Genomic DNA, 24,000 nt, shown 5'->3' on the forward strand with positions numbered 1-24,000 from the left:
GAGACAGAATCTCGCTCTGTCGCCCAGGCTGGAGTGCAACGGCACGATCTCAGCTCACTGCAACGTCCGCCTCCTGGGTTCAAGAGATTCTGTCTCAGCCTCCTGAGTAGCTGGGATTACAGGCATGTGCCACCATACCTGGCTGATTTTTTATTTTTAGTAAAGACAGGCTTTCACCATGTTGGCCAGGCTGGTCTCGAACTCGTGACCTCAGGTGATCCACCCGCCTCAGTCTCCCAAAGTGCTGGGATTACATGTGTGAGCCACCGCGCCTGGGCCCTCCCTATTTCCTTTCACATAGGTATCCCCCAGGACAATCTACACACCTCTCATCTCACTGTGGCATCGCCTCTCGGCACCAGGATTCACACACAGGGTGGATGCAGCTTTTCTGCTCGTTCACAGGCAAATGCGAGGCACCTCTCTGGGCATTCTCAGATTTACCAGGGACATAGACAGGGCAGACGCTCGCTCTCACTGTCAGATGGACACAAGGAAACAGCTGAGCCACACTAGAGTACACACTTCAAAATGTTTTTATTGAATTTAATTTCCCAAACACAGATGTTTTAGACAATTTTGCAAGGACCCTGAATTTTTGCAGGGCTATTTTTGGATACTGTAAAAAACAAAAAAACAAAAAAACCATACACACACACTCATAGCAGAGTTGCTCTGCTCGCTGTAAGGCCTCTTTGAGGGAAGGACAGTTCCAAAAGGCACTGACCGGTGACATGGGTGTGTCCTGCCCCTCCTCAGGCAGCCAGCTCAGCCATGGCCCTGTCCAAGGGATCCACAGACCAGTAATCATCATCCCAGCCAAGGAACCAGCCCACGAAGGAGGGAGGCTCAAAGCCTTGCTTCACCACGGTGATTGGCGTCCGCCGATCCCGATTGGCTGGGTCCGTCTCGATGTACCGCTTAGCTGCAGACACACATGCAAGAAAAGGAAACCCCAGGAATTCTTAGTGCCTCCCACACCAGGGAGAGGGTGACTCAGGACAGCAGTTAATAAAGAAGGTCAAAGGTCAAAAGACAGTAGGTCAAAGGTCAAAAGACAGTAGGTCTATGGTCCTACTGTCCCTACTGCCCACCCCCTGCCCTGAGCACCATCCTCCTTTAAAGGCATGATACCCACGTGGGTTCTCTACCACCCTGCTCAGGAACACAGGAAGGGACAGGGTTAAGGCTTAACCTCCTGCTTCATAAAGTTTATTACTTTCCCTTGTAGTCCCCTACTGGAAGATATGGGAACCAATTTTTGGGTTCCCAGCCTATAAATCAGATCTATTCAGCTACCCAGAATCTGCTTTGCAACATCTTTTTCTTTTTTTTTTTTTTTCATTTTGAGACACCATCTCGTTCTGTCACCCAGCCTACAGTATAGTGATACAATCATGGCTCACAGCAGCCATGAACTCCTGGGTTCAAGCAATCCTCTGACCTCAACCTCCTGAGTAGCTGGGACCACGGCTACACACCAACACACCTGGCTAATTTTTTTGTATTTTTTCTAGAGATGGGGTTTCACTATGTTGCCTGGGCTACTCTCAAACTCCTGGGCTCAAGTGATCCTCCTGACTTGGCCTCCCGAAATGCTGGGATTACATGCATGAGTCACCATGCCTGGCCTGCTTTGCCACATCTAAACCTTGACAAGTTCAGCTCCTGAGTATTCTGGGAACTTGAAGAGACTTCTCATCTGTTCCTTCCTTCCTCTGGAACTGATGTGTTCTTCACTACCCCAGGCAGGACTTATAAGGGGCTGGCCACAGAGGAGGAAGTCCCCACCCTATCTTGTCCATCAGTCCCCTAGAAATGATGCTCATTCCCAGACCTGTACAGAAGCCACTCCCACCACCCCACAAGCAACGGACCCCCCCTTCCCCCAGGGACTTGGGTCCTCACCAGAAGTCAAGGCTTCTGTCTTTTCTTCTTCTTGAGAATCCTTTCCAACCCAGACAAAGACCTGGAGGTGAGATGAGACATGAAAGGTACATGAGGGGTGCTGACCAAATGCATGGCTGGAGGAAGACTGGGGAGGGGCCAGGTGTCAGAAAAGACAAAGCCCTTTTTAAGCCCCTACTAAGAGAGCCCATGAACTAACACTGGAGGAATCTGGAACAGAGGTTGAAAGCCAGCAACCTACAAACATGTTTTGTTTGCTCACCCACCACCTTGTGTTGGCCAACAATGTCTTTTTAAACTATTGGTGACATAAAAATCTAGATTTCCAACTTCTCTTAAAAAACTGGAGGATTTAGCAGCCTGGGCCTTCAAACCTCACTTGAGTCAAGCTGTGCAGGAGCCGGCCCTTTGAGATGGGCGGTTCTAGTTTGCCTCAGACTCCACTGCTCCTTCACATCTCCCCATCCCAGTCTGCTTCACTCGCTAACACTGCCAGCCAGGTGCCATCAGGCATTGAGTTCGAGATTCTTCTCTAAAGGTCCATAAGTTGTCTCTGAGCAGCATTCACTCGTTCAACAAATGAGTGGCCAAAATATTCTCACTCATTTATTCATCCAACAAATATGCACCGAGAGTCTACTACATCCCAGTCTGTGTGCATCTTCATCAAAATGGGCCTACGGCTTGGAATAAAAATAACTCACCCACCGTGATCCCCATTTTGAGTCTTGTTACAAGTTTTATGTCACATTATTGAGCTGATTTTTATGTATCATCTATTTTTATGCATATCTAAAATATTACTTCAAAGAGCACCTATCATTGATAAAATGGCATTAGACAGTAAAATGTCAGACTTGGTTTCTCTCACTTTTTTTTAAGACAGAGTCTCACTCTGTCATCCAGACTGGAGTGCAGTGGCGTGATCTCAGCTCACTGCAACCTCCGCCTCCTGGGTTCAAGTGATTCTTCTGCCTCAACCTCCTGAGTAGCTGGGATTACAGGCACTCACCACCACACCTGGCTAATTTTTTTGTATTTTTAGCAGAGACGGGGTTTCACCACGTTGGCTAGGCTGGTCTTGAACTCCTGACCTCAAGTGATTTGCCCACCTCAGCCTCTCAAAGTGCTGGGTTTGCAAGCATGAGCCATCGTGTCTGGCCCTCTCTTACTTATTTATAAATGTGTTCCCAACTAAAGTGGAAGCCCCTCGAAGGCAGGCATTCTATCTATTTTGCTTATCATAGGATTCTCAGCACTCAGCATTTGCCTGGAAGACAGTGGTGCTGAATAAATGTTGGCTGACTGAATCCCTAACAGATGAACAAACAGATTAAGTAGCCAATGGATCAATCAATGACAACTGCTGAATGGCTCAAGCTGCAACCATTTTTGGTCCTGATCTTCCAACCGGGTATTCCGACCAGCACTGTGGGTAGTGTATTCTTATGCCTTCGTGGTCAGTCACTCCATAACTCTGAGGACACTGGGAGAAGCCACCTTGATAGGAAAGATGACTGACCTGACACCCCCGTGAGAACGTAAGCCCTGGGAGGGCACGAAAACGCCTACTTTATTTATTGCGCTATCCCTAGTATCTCAAACATAAAGCACCTGGTACAAAGCAGTGCCCAATTAATACTGGTTGAGTGAGTGAATGGCACCTTCCCCTGCCAAGAAGTCCTACATAATGGCCTTCTCTAGGAGATGAAGTGGAGACAGAGCCAAGAGCCCTCAAACCAGAAGCAGGAGCCCTCTAGAGTCGCTAGGTGACACTGGACAGTTTATGCCTGCAAACAAGATGCTGCTAAGTTCGACATCCCCCGCCAACAGATTTAAAGGAAGAGTTCATGCTCCTGCAAGGCCTGGGAGAGAATGATGAAGGTCATGTGATTTGGCTTTATAGGGCATTTTGCAGCTTTCAAGGTGAGTGTATCTGCAAGGAAGGTACCGCCACTCCCAGTTTACAGATGAGGAAATGGAAGCTCAGAAAGAGGAAGTGACTTCCAGTAGCCTAGAGACTTTTCTGGCAACACCTGGCACTGCCTCTTTTAGGTCCTTCTAGCAACTGATCATAGAACTGGAAGTCTAGTTTCTCCCACTCCCTCTGGCAGAGACAGCCTTCACCTGTCCTTCACCCACCTGGTCCCAGGTGTCCAGAAGCATGACATCATCCGTAGCCAGGTCTTCCTGCATGAGCTCACCAGGAACCTCTTCGATCTGGGAAGGAACGAAAGAGCATCAGCGAGATGTCTTTCCTCCCCTGGGTGGGCTTCCTCTCTCCGCCCCCTGAGGGAGTGGCACAGCTGGCTGCAGCTGGCAGGGGGCCCCTTCCTCTGTGCCATGCCATCAGAACTGTTTCTCCTGCCTCTGCTTCCGACCAGTCCCATGGAACTTGTCTCCCGAGGGGAAAGCAGAGGTGTGACCTCAGCAGGGGCTCACCACAAAACGTCCAATCTTGTTGGAGCAGGCAAAGAGGCGAGGAGGATGGGCATCCATCTTCTTGTCCTTCAGCCGTGGGGATGTGCGGTAGGCAGCCTTCCCGCCCAGGGCCTCCCAGAAGCCATCTGTGAGGGGAGGCCACGCCAGTTTGCCGAGGGATGCCATCACCCCTCTCTCCCATCTCATCAGACCCTGGGACCAGCCCTGCCCAAGCCCAACCCACTGCTCTCCCCCTTCTCCCTCCATCCTAAAATCCCAGGAGGTCCGGAGGGAAGAGGCCTGAGGGAATTGGAAGGTGACGAAATAGAGGCCCAGAGAGGGCAGACTTGGCAGGAGTGACACAGTCAGGACTACTATTGGCTTGAGGCTGACGACAGCATTGCGGGATGAGGATCATTAGCTCCACTCAGCTAATGAGGCGATGTGGCTCAGAGAGGTTAAGCAACACTCAAGGTCACACAGATGGTAAGTGTTAAGACCAGGATACAAATCCTGTCTGATTCGAATGCCCATATTCTTTCCACTATACCTGCTCTGTCCATGTGTAGACATTTACATTTAAATTCATTAAAATTAAATTCAATAGAAAGTTCAGTTCCTCATTCCCACGAATTCCCACTGGTCACATTTCAGGTGCTCAACAGCCACAGGTGACTGGTGGCTGCCAAACTGGACCCGGCAGACACAGAACATCTATCTGCATAGAAGGTTCTGCCGCACAGAGCTGCTTTAGACCAAGTCACTCGTCTCCATTTCTGTTAAGCATCAAGCAGCTGGGAATGAACTCAAAGTAACAGTAAAAAGACTGTAGGCTGGCAGAAGGAAGAGCTTCCCGGCCCACATTCTGGAAACAGAGCAGGCTGGTGGCATTTCTGGCCATGGGGAGTCTAGAGATGCAAAGAGCCCACTGCCCCTCTGATGCTATCAGCGCTGCCTACCACCTCTCAAGGCTTCCTAGCGAGGGACCGCCTCCTTCCACAGCCCAGCTGCTCCTTCCCACACTGGGCTCTCCTTTCTTTCTTTCTTTTTTTTTTTTTTTTTGAGACGGAGTTTTACTCCTGTTGCCCAGGCTGGAGTGCAATAGCATGATCTCAGCTCACCGCAATCTCCACCTCCCGGGTTCAAGTGATTCTCCTGCCTCAGCCTCCTGAGTAGCTGGGATTACAGGCATGCGCCACCACGCCCGGCTAATTTTGTATTTTTAGTAGAGACGGGGTTTCTCCATGTTGGTCAGGTTAGTCTTGAACTCCCGACCTCAGGTGATCTGCCTGCCTTAGCCTCCCAAAGTGCTGGGATTACAGGCATGAACCACCACACCCAGGCTAGGCTCTCCTTCCTTTAGCTCCTGGAGACCCCCTTCTCTCTGACCATAGCCCTCATTTTAAAGCCACTGCTTTTAACATACATTAGGGGACAGGCCCTGGGGCATGGGGAGGATTTAGAGCCCCCAAGCCCAAGGAAAGAAGGGAAACCTAACAGCTGCATCCTGGAGAGCAGCAGGCCCCCCACCCCAGCTCCTACCTGGCTCGCTGCCTTCTGCCACCTGCACAGGTTGGGCCCGTAGCACCCTGAGCAGCTCCTGGGCCCCCGTCTTCTCTGCCTCACTGGCTCCTGTACCCACCCACAGGTAGGCAGCTGAGGGGGTTTTCAGGACAAAGGCATCGTTGGAGTTCAGTGCACCAGCCTTAGGCAATACCTGGGAGGGTAGAGCTTGGTTAATCAGGAACCAGACAAAAAGCCCTCAGCCCCCTCCTCACAGCCCAGGAGACCCTGCAGCAGGGCTAGCTCTCAGGTGGGGACTTGGAGGAACACAGCCCATCAGAGCTGAGGGCACAGACTTTGGACCCTGATGGCCTTGGTGACTCCCATGAGTCACTAATGCACTGTGACTAACAGAAGTTGAATGCCCAGAACAAAGGAGGTGAGAGTCCCATTCCCCTCTAGGCTGCTCAAACCATCCTGGGAATCACGTCCTGATCTGTGCCTTCCTCCATGAAAGGGACAGTAGCCAACTGGAATGTAATCAGGAATGGCATCCCGATTGTACAGAATGGTAGGTAGTGAGCTCTCCACTATGCAAAGTGTGCAAGGGACACTGGGCATCCTTGAAACAGGGGAAGTCTAAGACAGACAACCCTGTGGCCAGGGCAGGAAGATACAAAAAGCTGCTTCTTACTCACTCACTCACCGCCCCCCGCCACCGCCGCCCCCATCCTGTGCCTGGACATCTGGTCATCCAGCTGGGAGGTTTCAGGGAGGCCAATCCCTTCTGTGGTCCAGGACCTGGAAATTACCTCAACAGCCCGGGTGGCTCCAGCGCTGTTGGCGCGGACCTGGAAGAGGCGGGTGCTGGCAGGGGCTGTCTGCCCGCCCTCGCGGGAGGTGCCGCCCTTGTAGATGATCATGGGCTTCCCACCAAACAGGCTCATGAGGTGTGCGGGCTCCTTGCCTTGGACCACACGGCTCTGGCAGGGAGACAGGAAAGCGAGTCAGGGACCTTGGGGGCAGGCCTCAGTCCTTCTATGTCACACTGGGCCCACTCCTCCAGACAAAGCCATCATGCTTGTGTCTGTGTGTGGCATGGAATGTGACCTAACAACACACGGGCAGGGACAGCAGAATTCCAGGAAGAGCGGAGACAGCGCTATTGCCTGAGGTCCCCGGGGCACTGCTGCTGTGGCTGCTCTCCATCTCCATGAGGACGTGCCTTCCTGACCCTCAGCCTGGTCTAAGAACCAGGCGAGCCTGTGTTTGCAAATATTCCCTTAAATAGAAGCACAGGGATTGCTGGTGGACATTCTTCTAGAATGCTGACGTCAGGCCTGGGCATGACTGCCAGTAGAGTGTAAGAACGGAGCATTCCAGATCTGGAAAACTCCCTCCTGCACAGCCAGTGCACCCCAGATGCAGGAAACAGCCAGAGGCTTGGTGGTGGGAGTGAGGCAGGGAAGATGTACACCCTCACATCTGCTCCCGCCCTGTGTGTGGCACCTTACCGCGGCCCCAGCTAACCATGTCCAGAAGAAAATCTCACATGTGTGTCGGGCGTATGGCAGTCGCTTCCCACCACGACCCACCACCGCTGAGTTAGGGCTTAGACTCCAACTCCACCCTGATGGTGAGAACTTGGGCACGTGTCTCAACCTCTTGGGTTCATCTTCTGAAAAATGCAGCCAAGGATGCCACTCCCAAAGCAGTTGTCAGGATGCACTGAGCTAAGATGGTCATCTCATTTAGTGCCCAGCACCCAGACTATCATAGGCAAACGTCAGGGCACAAACCCCCAATTCCAATCTAGAGCCCTGCCCAGTCCTACCACAGTGTGGAGGAAGCACAATTGTCCGCTGCCCCCTCATCTCCACAAACCAGCTCTGCTGCCCTCCGGCGCCCCCTACTGGCCAGAGCGACTTTTTAAACCAGAAATCACTACAGCTCAGACTTACCCTTCAGCAACTTCCTGTTGTTCTCAGCATCAAGGCCAACATCGTCACCATGGCCTCTGGTGGTCTGGCCCCTCTGAGCACCTCTCTAGCCTCAAATCAGGGCACTTTCCCCTTGCTTTAACACCCAACGCCCCCTCCCACCTCAGGGCCTTTGCATGTGTACCACCCTTTACCCAGAATGTGCTTTCCTTCACTCTGCCTGAGCAACTCCTACTCGTGCATCAGGTCCCAGTTGACCAGTCCCCTCCTGGGACAGGGATGGGCTTTTCTAATCCAATAGGATCCTACCCGGGATTTACGTCCTTGTACATAACACATGTGTATAAGGGAGGGACTTCTTATATGCCAGGCATGGCTCTAAATGCTTACAAATGTTAACTCTGAGTCCTCACAGCAATCCTGTGGGATGGTACTGTTATTACCCCTATTTTGAGGACACAGAGGCACAGAGAGGCTAAGTGACTTGCCCAAAGTTGCCCAGAGGTAAGGACAGGATTCAAACCCAAGCACGCTGGTTCCACATCCGTGCTCAGCCACGTCGACTCTCCCAGGTCTCTCTCCCCAAGGTCTTGTCAATTTCATTCACTGCATCTGTCACAGCCATTGGTGTGCATGTGTGTTGAATGTCTACTACCACCCAAGAAAGCAAAGCCCATTAGGGCAGGGGCAGTGTGCCTGTGTGTCCATGGCTACAGATGCAGTGTAGAACACATAGAAGCCCTAAATAAATACCTGTTCCATGGATGGATGGATGGATGGATGGATGGATGGATGGATGGATGGATGGATGGATGGATGGATGGATGGATGGATGGATGGATGGATGGATGGATGGATGGATGGATGGATGGATGGATGGATGGATGGACAGATGGACAAACGAACGGATGGATGAGAGTCAGACAGATGAGTGAAGAGAAGGACAAGGCTCAGGCTGCAGCCCAGAGAGGCAGTGGGCTGGGCTCACCTGAACAGGGGTACCTCCCAGCTCCTCATCCAGCTGAGCAGTCAGGATGGCAGATGCAGCGACCTCATCCTGGGTAGACTGGGCACCCTGCCTGGAAGGGGAAGTGAGATTCAGCATCAAGGTGTACACAGAGCCCTGAGCCTCTCCCTTACCCTGAGTCTGAGAAACCTACAAATCTCCCCGTTACCAGTAATGAAACAGATAGAGAGGGAAGGGCACTCTCTCAGAACAACGAGAGCCAGGAACCACACCAACACTTCCACTCTCAGCCTGGCATCTTGCCCGGTTACAGAGATCTGAGTGCAACGCATGGATTTCCTTATGCTAAATGTGTCCCTCAGGAGACAGGCTGGGTCTTCCCATGCTGAACAGCCACAGAGAAGATGCTCTGAGACTCAAACCTGAGATGTAGAAAAGTGGCCAGGACATTTCTCTGGGTGGAAAAGCAGGTTGTAGAATAGCAAGTGTTACGAGAGCCTATTTGTGGGAAAAGATGTCAGTGATTAAGCCTCCCGTGAACACGTGCAGAGAGGTCTGAACAGATGTTCACCAAAAGGTTCATGGTGATCGCTCTTAGAGGGAAGATTCAGGGGGATTTTGCCTTTCTACCCCACCTCTTTGCATATTGTCTAAGTTTTCCATAACCAACGTATGTCATCATATAAGCAAACAAAATCTGACATATCAATGTGCTGATGCAGCTAATTTTTAAAATAATCTTCTCACAAATTTTGTGCCAGGTGTGTGTATTATCTAGTGAAAAAAAAAATTTAAGCTGTTTTTAGATGTCTAGGGTTGTCAAATTGAGAGGCATTCTACAAAATAACTGGCCAGTACTCTTTAAAAGTATCAAGGTCATGAAAAAAAGGAAAGACTGGGAAACTGCCATAGATTCAGAGAGTTCAGAGACATAAGTAAATGCCATGTGGGATCCTGGGTTAGACCCTAGATCAGGAGAAGAACAGTAGTGGGGGCCAGGTGCGATAGCTCATGCCTGTCATCCCAGCACTTTGGGAGGCCGAGGCAGGCAGATCAGTTGAGGTCAGGAGTTCGAAACCAGCCTGCCCAACATGGTGAAACCCCATCACTACTAAAAACACAAAAATTAGCTGGGTGTGGTGGCGTACACCTGTAGTCCCAGATACTCGGGAGGCTGAGGCAGGAGAATTGCTTAAACCTGGGAGGCAGAGGTTGCAGTGAGCCAAAATCACACCACTATAGTCCAGCTTGGTGACAGAGCAAGACTCTGTCTAAAAAAAACCAAAAAACAAAACAAAACAAAAAACCCACACAGTAATAGGAAAACTGGGGAAATTTAGGTAAAGCCTATAGATTAGTAAGTAGTATTGTGTCAATGTTCGCTTCCTGGCTTTGTTAATTGTGCTATGGTTATGTAAGATGTGAACATAGGTGAATATTCCATTGGGTAATGGATATACGAGAACTGTCTGTACTAGTTTTGCAACTTTTCAGCAAGTCTAATATTTCAAAATAAGTTTAAAAAAGAAGGAATCCAGCCGGGCGTGGTGGCTCATGCCTATAATCCCAACGTTATTGGGATTATAAAGTAGCCAGGCGTGGTGGTGAGTAGTGGCAAGTAGTCCCAGCTACTCGGGAGGCTGAGGCATGATAATCGCTTGAGCCCCAGAGACAGAGGTTGTGGTGAGCAGAGATTGCACCACTGCACTCCAGCCTGGGCAACAGAGTGAGACCCTGTCTCAAAAAAAAAAAAAAAAAAAAGAAGAAGAAAAAAATCCAACAGTCAATAATCAGACAAAAAGTTTTAGACTGTATAGTAAGAGAAATACAATTTAAAAATACACTGAGACACCATTTTATAAACCATAAGATTGACAAACGCCCAAAAGTTTGACCACACAATCCACAGGTGTGACTACAGGGAACCAGGGACTCTCCCAGGTTGTTTGGTGGGAATGTAAAATGCTACAAACACTATCGAGGGAAATTGGGGGCTATCTATCAAAATGACAAGTGCAGTTACTATTTGACCCAGCAATCTCACTTCTGGGAACTTACTCTAGAGGTATTTCTCTGCATGTTCAAAATGATGTTTGTTTAAGGTTACTAATCACAGCAATGTTTGTAATAGAGAAAGACTAGAATCAACTCAATTATGCATCCTCAAGGAATCTGTTAAATAAACTATAGTACAGCCACCCAAAGGACTATTACACAACTGTAAAAAAGAATGAGGAAGCTCTCTATGTACTGACATTATTGATCTCTAGGAAGAATGGAGTCAGAAAAGCAAGGTGCAGGGCAATACACAAAATATGCTACCTTTTGTGTAAGGAAGGGAGGGACCAGGCTATAAATTATTTGCAAATATATTTTTTTTCACAAAGAATTACTGGAAGGATATGCAAGAGATTAAAGCAGTTACCCAAGAAGGGGTGGGGTCTGGAGAATGGGGTAGAGAGGGACAGGGGTGGGAATAAGATTTCTCAATAAATACCTTTATAATCTATTTTGATTTTTGAACCATGTAAATGTATTCTCTGTTTTAAAATAATTTGGGGGCTGGGTGTGGTAGCTCATGCCTGTAACCCCAGAACTTTGGGAGGCTGAGGCAGGTGGATCACCTGAGGTCAGGAGTTCGAGACCAGCCTGGCCAACATGGTGAAACCCCTGTCTCTACTAAAAATACAAAAAAGTAGCCAGGCATGGTGGTGGGCGTCTGTAATCCCAGCTACTAGGGAGACTGAGGCAGGAGAATCGCTTGAACTCGGGAGGCAGAGGTTGTAGTGAGTGAGATCACACTATTGCACTCCAGCCTGGGCAACAAGAGCAAAACTCTGTCTCAAAATAAATAAAATAAATAACTAAATAAGTAAAAATAAAATAAAACAAATTTTGGCTTGAAAAATATGTGTGGGAGGATAGACCCTAGTGTGCACAGTACTTGGCATGGATTTGTGGGAGATGTTCTGTTTGTTTCTCCACACTCACTATACCTCCTACAATAGATATATAATCATTTGGTAAGAAGAGTTTAAAAGTTGTTTGGAGAAATAAGCAAGTGTGTTGCCCTGTGGACAAGAGTCTCTCCCAGCAGGCAGTGGCAGTCCCACCTCAGGCCCTCATACCCTCAGTCTGTCTTCAGTCTGTCTTCAGTCCTGCTCAGGGCCCAGCCAGTACCCCCACGACACACACTGATGGCCCCAGAACCTTACCAGTTGTAGATTATCTGCCCCTGGCGGCCTCCATGGCGGTAGTTGTACAGAATGATGTAGCTGTCTCCTCCATAGAACTGTCCATATGTGGCAGGGTCCACGGGTACTTTGCTGGAGCCTTCAATTCTCCAGATCTGTGGAGCAAAGCTGGGGTCAGATGCTGGGCAGCACCCCCACCCCCCAGCTCAGGCAAGCCAGGAAACCACAGCATGGTAGGTTGTGGTTAGACCATGGGATGAACTTTTAATCACTTGGGCTTGGACTGGAGTTAAATAGTTTGCCCAACTCACAGAGCCACTAGGAGGCAGGGCCGGGACTCCCGGCCAGGGTTCCCGCCTGGGACCCTCATACCATGCCCTGCCCCAGGCTGTTTGTCCTTCGCTCAGTATCGTCAAGGCAGCTCCAAAGGAATGCAGTACAGTGAGGTGAGGAGCCAGACACAGACCCCAAATCAGGCCCCTCATCCCCTTCCAGGCCATGAGACCTCAGACAACCGATTTAACCGCTCTTAGCCTCAGTTTTCCCATCTGAAAAATGGGGATAATTACAGTACCTACCTCAAAGTATTGTGAGGCTCAAATGAGTTTACTCAGGGCCTGGCACAAAGGAACTGCTCTGTAGGTAGCAGCTGCTCTTATTATCATAAGTATTATTATTGTTTTACTAATATCACCATTATCTCCATCGTTACTGAGCTGCCTGGATTCTTCTTTCTTCTTTTTTTTTTTTTGAGACGAGGTTTCACTCTTGTCACCCAGGCTAGAATGCAATGGCGCAATGTCGGCTCACTGCAACCTCTGCCTCCCAGGTTCAAGCAATTCTTCTCTCTCAGCCTCCCGAGTAGCTGGGATTACAAGCACCTGCCACCACGGCTGGCTAAGTTTTGTATTTTTTTTTTTTTTTTTTTTTTTGAGACGGAGTCTCGCTCTGTCGCCCAGGCTGGAGTGCAGTGGCACGATCTCGGCTCACTGCAAGCTCCTCCTCCCGGGTTCACGCCATTCTCCTGCCTCAGCCTCCCGAGTAGCTGGGACTACAGGCGCCCACAACTGCGCCCGGCTAATTTTTTGTATTTTTAGTAGAGACGGGGTTTCACCGTGGTCTCGATCTCCTGACCTTGTGATCCGCCCGCCTCGGCCTCCCAAAGCGCTGGGATTACAGGCGTGAGCCACCGCGCCCAGCCTAAGTTTTGTTATTTTTAGTAGAGACCGAGTTTCACCATGTTGGCCAGGCTGGTCTTGAACTCCTGACCCCAGGTGATCCGCCTGCCTCGACCTCCCAAAGTGCTGGGATTACAGGCGTGAGCCACCATGCTGGGCCTGCCAGAAATTTCATAGGTCACCTGCAGAGGCAGGGCCACCACGAGGCGACCTCAGCGTGACCCCTGCTGGCAAGTGTCTGCAGTGTTCTGGTGACACCGCTTTTTCCAAGTGGTCACGAGGCCCAGCAGCGCCACCTGGTGGAGCTATGGAGACATGGAGTTGTCCAAGTCCTGGGAAACAGAATCCTAGAATCTCTAATTTTGAACATTCTTGAAGGTGATGGAGTGGGATGAAACCCCACTTTACAAGTGAGAAAGTGAAGCTCAAAGAGGTTATGTTACTTCCCCAAAGTCTCACAGTCAGGCTGCCAGGGCTCTTACCACACCGCCCTACACGGAATGTTTTCATTGCATTATTCCTATCTACTGAAGCAATGAATGAATGCTAATAACACCAAACCAAAAACAATAATACATAAAAATGAACACGTTTGTTATTCCTATCATTAGGAATGGAATCAAGTTTGCCTGAAGCGGATTCTACCTCCTAAACACCTCTGAACCCCACACCCCTCTTTCCCTTCTCCACGGTGACCTTCTTAGTCTCAAGGTCATCATCTCTCCTCTAAACTATTAGAATAAGCTCCTCATAAGCTCTCTACCTTCATTCTCCTGCCTCCAACCCACTTTCTTAGTTTTCTTTTATTTTTTAACTGATTTTTTTTTCCTTCTAATGATATCCTAGAGTCATATTCCAACCCATTTTCGCTGGGTGCAGTGGCTCATGCCTGTAATTCCAACACTTTGGGAGGCCGAGGCAGGAGGATTGCTTGAGCCCCAGGAGTTTGAAACTAGCCTGGGCAACATAGCGAGACCCTGTCTCTATTTAAAAAAAAAAAAGATAAAGCGTAGATCTGAGCTTGTTGCATTTCTGATTTAATAAAAAGAAAAACCCCTCACTAGCAGCCCCTGGTTAGAGGATCAAGTTCACACCCTTGAAACTGGCATTCAAGGCCCCTCCCTGGGGATGCCATCAGCACTAGCTCCCTGGGACAGCTCCCTCCTTTCCGAACATAGCGAGTCCCGCCTGGAACGCCCACCACTCTCGGCTCTTCTTCTCCGGCAGCAAAGCCCTACTCCTACTCTGAGACCCCACCCAAGGGTTCCTGTCTCTGTGCAGGCTGCCCTGACCAACCACCCCCGCTGCTCTTCCTGTGTCCCCACAATCCCCTGTGCTCCCTCCCATCTTCCACTGATCACACAGATCTGTGGCTGTGGTCAACTCCCCTCCCAGACCAGGCACTCCTCGGGGCAAGGTGGGGCCAAGACACTTGGCCCAGGGCCTGATACACAGTAGGTGGTCAGGGTGCATTGACTGTAAAAACTAAGTAACACCAAAGAATCTCAGCTACCAAAATTGTGCAAACCTCAGAGAGAAACCTCCTTGGGGAAGCGAGAGGCAGTGCATGGGGAAAGTGAGAGAGGGGCCTGGACACACCCACCCCAGGCCCTAAAGGTACCTGTTTCTGGCCTGTGCCATCATCATCCATGCCGTGTTGGGCGGCCATGGCAGTGGAGGTGTGCAGGGTGGCGGCGTCGAAGGGCACCCGCTCCACGTTGGCGATATGGCTGGAAAGGTAGGACAAGCCCAGGCCATCTGTCTGGTCTGGGTCCCGCCAGTTCTTGAAGAACTGCTTGAACAGTGGGGTCTCACCGCCCTCGGGAAGGACCGAGACCTGGGGAGGGGAGGCGGAGGAGCAGAATGTGGCTGGGCTGCCCAGCAAGGGTTTCCAGGGGAGCCTCAGATACCCCATCTACACTGAGGGTGGGACACCCGCCCTACTCCAGCCCATCCCCTCCAAACAGGACCCACCCCTTCCCATCCTACCTGGCCTCCAAGACTCACCTGGGTCTGCTTGGGGTAGTCCATCTTGGTGATGAAGTCAGAGGCTGTTTTGAGGGCAGCCTTCCTCTCCTCCGTGTTAGCCTGCTTGCCTGTCAGTAGCCAGAGGAAGTGATGGAGGGTTAGGGGCCCGGGATCCTGCTGCATCCTGACCTCCAACGGTCCAGGAGAAGGAGCTGCCAAACTTCCCTTCCTACTCTTCTTAGACAGTGGATAGCCAAGGCCAGAGACCCCCAGAGCTGACCACTCACTAGAGCTCCTGGAGTCCAGCCTGGGGCTGGCCAATGACACCAATCACAACACGATTGTGGTCCATTTAGTGAGCATGTATTTTGTGCTTAGAACTATACATAGATTATTTAATCCACAGAACAGTCTTAAGTAATAAAAAAAATTGCTATCTTGTTCCTGAGTATCTATAAGGAAACCAGGGTCTTAGAGACATTAAGTTACTTGACGCAGGTTCCTCAGTGAGTGAGAAGCTGCCACCCTGAGGGCATTCCTGTGCCAAGGAGCTCCTGGCCAGCCAATGCTGGCCCTCAGTCCCAGCCTTCTCACTGCCAAGGCCAAGGTCCAGATCAGCTGGCCCAGGGCCCAGGGGGCCTAGAGAGTAATAATTATAATAGTTTCTCTCTCTCTCTTTCTCCCCACTCTCTCCCTTTCTCTCTGTCCTCCTACTGCCTCCCTCTCCTCTGTCCTCTTTCCCAAGATGAGCCTTACAGAATCAGGGGAGGATACTGATGGGTCCTCTCAGAAGATCTCAGGGCCTCTAAGAAACATCTGGGCCAATGGTTTCCAAGAGAATTCCCACAAGATAGTACCCAAAGAGTTTATGAACTTCTAGCTTAGCATTTCCCAAACCAGATCATCTTCATGAAAAGCATCCCTGTGAATGCACAAGTTAAAAGTCCTACAGTAAACAAACTTGAACATTTTTAAATCCACTGTTGCCCATGAACTTCTCTGACCATACAGTTAAGATGTTTTCTACATAATTTCTTCAGGATGCCAATTAGCGTCTCAGAGAACTGACGTTATAATGCACTTGGGAAACACCCATTTTAGCCGAGATCAGCAATCTGAGGCCCAGAGAGGGTAAGTAAAGTACCCAAGATCACACAGTACGTCAATTGCAAAACCAAGGCATCAGCCCAAGACTTCTGATATCCATTGCACCAGGCACCTCTACCACACTCCACGCTCCCCTGGAGCTGCGTTTCTGGGAGCTGCGGGACATCCCACCCAAGGTCCTGCAGGCCAGTTGGGACCCTTCCCCTGTCCCCAGTACCTTTCCAGACAAAGATTTTCCCGTCCTTGCCATGGTCCAGGATGAAGCAGTCCTCTGACTTCAGGGCCCCCTGGGCAAAGGGGTTCTCATCAGCCACAAGGGAAACAGACATGGTGCCTGCACCATTGGAGACCTGAGGGGACAAAGCAGAAGGAACCAGCACGTGAGTGTCTGTGGCCGCCCAGCCCTGAGACTTCCACTATCTTGCCCCAATCCCCCGCCCCAAATGGCACTGCAGAGTAACACCTGGGCTTTCTCTTGCAAACACTTAGACGTTCTTTTTCCTTTTCTGCTTTTTCAGAACCACATCTGCTGACCTACACTCAGGGGTAACTGCACATGGGAATAGAGGGCGGGATAAAACGAAGGAACATTTGGGAACTGGGTGGCAGAGGGGAACTGCATAGTTTGCTGAAAAGGTATTCAACTTTACCATTTAAAAAAAAGGAGTATGCAAGGTGGATCCTTGATGAGCCAACATTGCCCTGTGGATACATATCTATGTTTACGCGCTATTAGAACAGAGGGTGCTGTATATAGAAATATTGCTTTGAAGCAATATTTGCAAAACACGCAAACTTCTGTATCTGTATTTGGAAAAAATAAAACAGGTTCTTGTTGCAAAAAAAAAAAAAAAAAAAAGAGAGAGAGAGAGAGAGAGAGGCCGTGTGCAGTGGCACACACCTTTAATCCCAGCACTTTGGGAGGCCCAGGTGGGTGGATGGCTTGAGCCCGGGAGTTCGAGACCAGCCTGGGCAACATGGCGAGATCCCATCTCTACAAAAAATACAAAAAGTGGCAAGGCGTGGTGGCGCTTGCCTGTGGCCTCAGCTACTTGGGAGGCTGAAGTGGGAGGATCACCCGAGCCCAGGAGGTCGGGGCTGCAGTGAGTTGTGACTGCACCACCACACTCCAGCCTGGGTGACAGAGCCAGACTCTGTCTTGAAAATAAATAAGTAAATAAAATAGAATAAAAGTAAAAAGAGCTAAATGCAACCTGGTATCCTGGATTGGAACCTAGAATGAAAACCTGGGGAAATCTGGATAAAGTCTATAGTTTAGTTAATGGTATTAAAGCAATATTAATTTCTTAGTTTTGATAAATGTACCTGGTTATGCTAAGATGCTAAGGAGAAGCTGAGTGAATGGTATATCGGAACTCTTTGTACTATCTTTACAATTTTTCTGTAAACTTAAAAATTATTCTAAAACAAAAAGTAGACATTCAAGTTCAAAAAAAAAGTCTATCTTAAGAGTCGAAATTCAAAAATTTAACAATATCCAGTTGGCAAGGCTCTGGGTAAACAGGCACAGTCTGACTCCTAACTCCAGAACCAGTACTTTCTTTTTTTATTTTATTTATTTATTTGTTTATTTATTTATTTATTTTGAGATGGAGTCTTGCTCTTGTCGCCCACGCTGGAGTGCAATGGCGTGATCTCGGCTCACTGCAACCTCTGCCTCCCAGGTTCAAGTGATTCTCCTCCCTTAGGAGGAGAGCTAGGATTACGGGCGCCTGCCACCATGGCTGGGTAATATTTTGTGTTTTTAGTAGAGATGGTGTTTCACCATGTTGGCCAGGCTGGTCTCAAACTCCTGACCTCACGTGATCCACCCACCTCGGCCTTCCAAAGTGCTGGGATTACAGGCATGAGCCACCACACCTGGCCCAGAACCAGTATTTTCAACCACTGACTCATTCTTCAGCCTGTGACCAGCAGTTCCTTGTCTAGGAACTTGCCTTAGTGCTATGCTGTACTTAGCACAAGTACACCAAGAGGGACTGTCTGTAATTGGAAAAGGTGGGAACATATTAGGATTTGCTTAAATTCTTACATTCATAAAACAGAATACTATACAGCTGTTATAAAGGGTCATGTTGAGATTTATTATAGAAAGATATTCTCGACCATGTTGAGTGGAAAAAAGAAGACCACAGAACAGCATGAATAGTTTGGATCCAGTTATATAAAAAAGAAATGACTGGGCGTGTTGGCTCAGGTCTGTAATCCCAGCACTTTGGAAGGCTGAGGTAAGTGGATCACGTGAGCCCAGGAGTTCGAGACCAGCCTGGGCAACGTGACGAAAACTTGTCTCTACAAAAAATACGAAAGTTAGCTGGGCGTGGTGGGACCTATCTGTAGTCCCAGCTACTTAGAAGGCTGAGGCAAGAGATCGCTTGAGCCTGGTAGGCAGAGGTTGCAGTGAGCTGTGAGATGCCACTGCACTGCAGCCTGGGTGACAGAGCGAGACCCTGTCTCCAAAAAAAAAAAATAAAATGGAAATGGAAAAGTAATTAGGCACAGAAAGCTGTGGTTGGACAAAGATGTGTTCTCTGGTGAGGAGGAGAGGCTGATTTTTTAGCTGGGTATTGTCATTTTGGTAATTAAAACACATTTTAAAAATAATACTTTTTTTTAAACTAGTGAAATTACATGGACTTTTATTTTCTTTTTATATTTCGAACACTGCTCATTTTTTTTTTTTTACAATAAACATGTATTACTTCACAATCAGCAAAAAATCAATCATGTAGCAGTTTTTCTTTGGCACTGGGGGAATCCACATCCCTATTTTGTTGTTTTACTGAAAATACTTGGGGCACAACATAAGTGTGATTGAGCCTTCTCCCAGAGCTCAGCCAAGAGAGTTCCTTCGCTGGAGCTAAGCCTCAATTCAGTTGTGAAAATCACAAGAAAGAAATCATAAATAAAGTCATTATCTGTAACCCACACCCGCAGCCTCCCCACATACACACCATTTCTGTAGTATTTCCCCAAGTATTTTCTAAGCTGTTTTCCCATCCATTTTCTCTGTGGACTCCCAGAAATCCCGCAAAGTCGACCATTCTGCTCTTCTTCCCACGTTACAGACTAGGAAACTGCGACTCAGAAAGACAGACCTCATGTGTGAGCGTGACACAGATCTGTCCGGAGTTGATCGCATGCTCTTAGCACAGGAAAGCAAAGGAAGTACACATGCGTCCACTAGAGATGTGAGAAAGTCGAGCCCCCCGCCAAAGGGGTGCTTTGCCCAAGGTCCCACGGCAGTGGAGTGGGGAAGACCAGGTCTTCCACCTCCCTGTCCTGACCCCATGCCCAGGCAGTGCATCTGGTGCTCACCTTGTAGAGCTTGGCCAGCTTGCGGTTGGCCGCATCCTCCTTGGCGGTGTCCTCGGTACCTGCAGGCAGAGCCGGCTTGGGGCCCAGCACCTGTAGGAGATAGAGAGATGGAGAGGAAGGGTGGCTGTGAGGGAGGGGCCAGGCTCCCGGGATAGCTCCCAGGCAGGCAGGGACCACAAGGGCATCCATTGTGACCCTCCCCATGGAGTCTGACCTCCTCCAGAGACATCCTGCGTCTGCTCACAAGTCCAGATCTCTCCATCAGAGGTCCCTTCCACCTTGTCCCCCTGACTCAGAAACTCCAGGAGAACACTCCTGCTCCTCTGCCTCCAGACGACTCTTCAGATGTTTCGTCTACCGGCTAATTGTGGTAACTACAGCTATTGAACACCTTCTACTGCCTGCCTTTAAAAGATCTCACTTCATCCTCGCACCCAGACCAGGAGGCACAGATTATCACTCTCATTTTACAGAAGAGGAATCTGAGGTCTAGAGAGACGAAATCACCTACTCACACAGCTATTAGGTGGCTAAGCCAGAATCTGAACCGCCATCCCTGTGGTTTTAGGGCCTATTTTCACTCCCACTGTCCCTCCCAAGCCATGGTTCGTGTCCAGGTCCCTTCCCATAATAATAATCACCCTTCTGCTCTCTCCAAAAGCTGGAATTGGATGCCCCCAGAGAAGCAGGAACCAAGTGGCATGGAGCAGAGCTCATGGTCTCCTCCTTTTCCTGGTGGAACCTGCCTCTATTGATATGTCCTCAAAGCACAATGGCTGGCAATCCCATCATGTGACTAAATGGGCCAAAAACTACCAGGAAGAGTCAGAAGAGGAAAGAGGGGATTGGGGCTCATTGGTCTCTTTCTGACCTTGTTCTAGCACCAAGCTGGCCCTCTGGGGATGCTGAAAGACTGTCCTCCTTAGCTCTGCAAAGGACCTGGCCCTCCCCGCTGGAGAATGCGGTTCACACTCCCAGCACAGCCTTGGGTTCCAGCCTCACCCCTCGGGGAGTCTGGGAGTTGTACAGGTAACTGATCTCCCTCACTCCCTAAAGTGATCAGGTCTGATGGAAAAACAGCCTCAGAAGTGAGGCAGGGCCAGCGTGGTGACTCATGCTTGTAACCCCAGCATTTTGGGAGGTTGAGGCAGGTGGATGGTATGAACCCAGAAGCTGGAGACCAGCCTGGGCAACATGGCAAGACCTCATCCCCACGAAAAATTCAAAAATTAGCCTGGCTTGGTAGTACTCGCCTGTGGTCTCAGCTACTCGGGAGGCTGAGGCAGGAGGATCACTTGAGCCCAGGCGGTCAAGGCTGCAGTGAGCTGTGATGGTGCCCCTGCACTCCAGCCCAGGCAACAAAGAGGAAGACCCTGTCTCAAAAATTTTAAAAAAAAATTAAAATAAAAAAGCATTTTAAAAATAAAAAGGCGGTTTATAGCAGAAGTTTTTTTCCTCAAATTCACCTCAAATTGCCTACTGAACAGAAGAAAGTCATGAGCAGCGTGTCCCCATACCCACCCCAATGCGCACCCCACAGGCACCTGAAGCATTGCCTCGGGCTCAGCGCCCTCCTCAGACACGTGCACTCGGGCCCGGCCACTCCGCTCGTTGTCCCGGATGCCCTTGGACACCTGTGTGGCCTTCAGTCTTTCAAACCGGTTGCTGTTGGAACCGCACCACTGGTGGATGTCCTGGAAGACAGAGACCCAGGAAGTCAGTGTCCCGTCTTCCTATAAGCCCCGCCCAGTGACAAGGCTTGGGGAGTGTGGCGTGTGGTGTGCAGGCTCACCCTGTTCTGAGCTTGCCCACGTGCATTATTCACATACAATTAAGTGTGATCTGCATACACCAGGGGATGGGAGTGCATGAATTTTTTCACATACAACTACATCTAGAATGTGTGCAAAAATATTTGCCTGCTGAAGGGAATATAAATTGGTACAATCATTTTGGAAAACCATTTGGCCATAGCCACTAAAGCCGAATACACCTATCTCCTTAGGACCCAGAATCCTCCTTCTAGGCATATACCTGACAGAAGTGCGTTCGTATGTCCACCAAAAGACTTGTGCAAGAATGTTCAGAGTAGCACTGCCTGTAATAGCCCCAAACCAGAAGCCACCGCAAGTGCCCATCAACAACATAAAGGATACATAAATCGCGGTGCACCCACACAACTGAATCTTCCACAGCAAGGAAAATGAACAATCTATAACTAAATGCAACAATACGGATGCATCTCAGAAATGTAATGTTGAGCAAAAGGTAAGACATAAAAGAGCAAGTTTCCGTGTCTATAAAGTTCAGAAACAGGCAAAATTCATCTATGCTGTTGAGAAAGTTCAGGATGATGGTTGCCCTTGGGGTGAAGGCACCAAAAGGGGGTAACGGGCCTTCTAGGGGCTGGTGAGCTTCTGCTTCATGATCCAGTGTTATGTGGGTGTGTTCGCTTTGTGTAATCCATCAAGCTGTACACTCAGGATTCACACACTCTTCTGTGTGCCTATGATGCTTTAATAAAAAGCTTACACTAAATCAGTGTGTGCTCACGTTTGCACGGACATTATATCACAGGTATATATGCATATGAGCTTTGGGGTAGAATGGCCGTGTCCATTTGCAGGTCTGCACTCACAGGGACTTGTGAGACGAGTGTGTATGAAGCATCACAATTCTATAAGGTAGGCCTGGGTAAGGGCATCCCACACACATTGTCATAGATCACATGCATGTGCAACTACATGTATGACATACACATGCGGGACTTTAAGCAACATACCCGAGTATACATGTGTGGGCATTCATGATGGTGCACATGTGCACACCTGGTGGGCAAAAGTCTAGAGTGTTTGCCCATGACTTTTATGTATTTATAAGCATGTGAAAAAGGACACAAGATGTACGTACGAACAGAAGGTGCCAGGAAGTCTATATGTCAATCAAAGTCCAAGTACACACTATACCCATGGTGTGTGCTTGAGTCTACATTTGTGGGAGTCTTTGCACACAGACATATCTGTACGTGGGTCTCTCCGACTCATGAACAATGCTGGTCCCCGTGATTTGCCCATCTGTGTCTATGCATTTGTTCATGTGGATGTTCCCAAGTCCATGGTCAGGCCAGGAGTACCTCAGTGGCTCCTGGGAAAGGGGAAAGCAGGACTCACGTTGCCCAGGTCCAGGATGAAGCAGTCGCCATTGTTGAAGCTCTCCCAGGACACAGGCACCTCGGTGGCACGGACCACACGCCTACCTTTGACCTGGAAGAGTCTCTGCACCACCACCTCGTTGGGTACCACGTGCTTGAATCCCGATGCCACACCTCCTTTCTGTGGGGCCAAAGAGACAGCATTAGCCCAGGGCAGAAGGCCCAGGGAAGCTGATATGGAAGAAGGGGATAGAAATGAGGTGAAGGAAATTCTGGCTTGTGGACCAGTGGCTTTCCAGCAACACAGCAATTCTCAGTTAACTCAGGACTTTCATACCATTATCTTGTTTGAGACTGGAACATTCTGATGCCCATTTCAGAGTAGGAAACTGAGGTTTAGGAAAGCAATAAAATTTGCCCAAGGCCACACAGCTAAGAAGTGAGAGATTCCCTGCCCACTGCATCTTTCTGCCACCCCTTTGAATCCCATACTCCACTAACAAGGACCCCTGTAGCCACTTTCTAAATCAAAAAACTGCAACAATTCCTTCCTCAAAACCAGCATTTCCCAAAGGCACACTAGTCCCCTAAGACATTCTGCAAGCAGAGTTCCACAGTCAAATAAGCATAGGAAATGCTTCTCACTCACCCTCTCTGACTGTTATACAATGCACATGTGTGTAATAAAGGCTCTGTCAAATCCTATGGTGGATACACCTGCTTGCCTTCTGTTTTATACAGCATTTCCCTATCTTATTGATCCAAGAACTGCTTTTCTTTCTTACCCACTTTTTTTTCTTTCTTTCTTTTCTTTTTTTCTTTCTTTCCTTCTTTCCCTTTCTTTCCTTTCCTTCCTTCCTTTCTTTCTCTCTTTCTTTCTGTCTTTCCTTCCTCTCTCTCTCTCTCTTCCTTCCTTTCAACAGGGTCTCACTCTGTCCAGGCTGGAGTGTACTGGTGTGATCACAGCTCACTGTAACCTCAAACTCCAGGACTTGAATGGTCCTCCCATCTCAGCCTCTCCAGTGGTTAAGACTACAGGCATGAGCCACTGCACCCAGCTTATTTATTTATTTTATTTTATTTTATTTTATTTCTATTGTAGACATGAGGTCTCACTATGCTGCTTAAGCTGGTCTTGAACTCCTGGCCTCAAGCGATCCTTGGGTGCTGGGATTATAGGAGTGAGTCACTGAACCCAGCCCAAGAACCACTTTTCTTCACCGTATCCTGCCTCCAGCTTGAGTATTCTGCAAAAGCCACTTTGAGAGGTACTAATCCAAATCCTTCTCATCCTTCAAGGCTCTTCTGGGAAGTCTTCCTGGAT

The 24,000-nt window shown here is 49.1% G+C and overlaps 1 protein-coding gene across 5 annotated transcripts in view; it reads right to left on the reverse strand.

Annotated features, from left to right (window-relative positions):
- Positions 1-520: 520 nt before the first annotated feature.
- GSN (gelsolin) overlaps positions 521-24,000 on the reverse strand; it is a 64,476-nt gene continuing 40,996 nt past the window's right edge. For all 5 annotated transcript variants that reach the window (XM_050761903.1, XM_050761904.1, XM_050761902.1 and 2 more), the window contains 14 exons: positions 22,696-22,857; positions 21,070-21,219; positions 19,526-19,615; positions 16,404-16,536; positions 15,119-15,207; positions 14,733-14,948; positions 11,955-12,088; positions 8,761-8,851; positions 6,645-6,815; positions 5,872-6,046; positions 4,351-4,475; positions 4,051-4,128; positions 1,909-1,969; positions 521-925 (listed from right to left, as the gene is read on the reverse strand). In XM_050761903.1, coding sequence (XP_050617860.1) covers positions 756-925; positions 1,909-1,969; positions 4,051-4,128; positions 4,351-4,475; positions 5,872-6,046; positions 6,645-6,815; positions 8,761-8,851; positions 11,955-12,088; positions 14,733-14,948; positions 15,119-15,207; positions 16,404-16,536; positions 19,526-19,615; positions 21,070-21,219; positions 22,696-22,857 — 1,845 coding nt within the window. In that variant the 3' untranslated portion in view covers positions 521-755. The remainder of the gene's footprint in view (positions 926-1,908; positions 1,970-4,050; positions 4,129-4,350; positions 4,476-5,871; positions 6,047-6,644; positions 6,816-8,760; positions 8,852-11,954; positions 12,089-14,732; positions 14,949-15,118; positions 15,208-16,403; positions 16,537-19,525; positions 19,616-21,069; positions 21,220-22,695; positions 22,858-24,000) is intronic.

This window comes from Macaca thibetana, chromosome 15 (genome assembly GCF_024542745.1).
Source record: "Macaca thibetana thibetana isolate TM-01 chromosome 15, ASM2454274v1, whole genome shotgun sequence".
Taxonomy (NCBI): Eukaryota; Metazoa; Chordata; class Mammalia; order Primates; family Cercopithecidae; genus Macaca; species Macaca thibetana.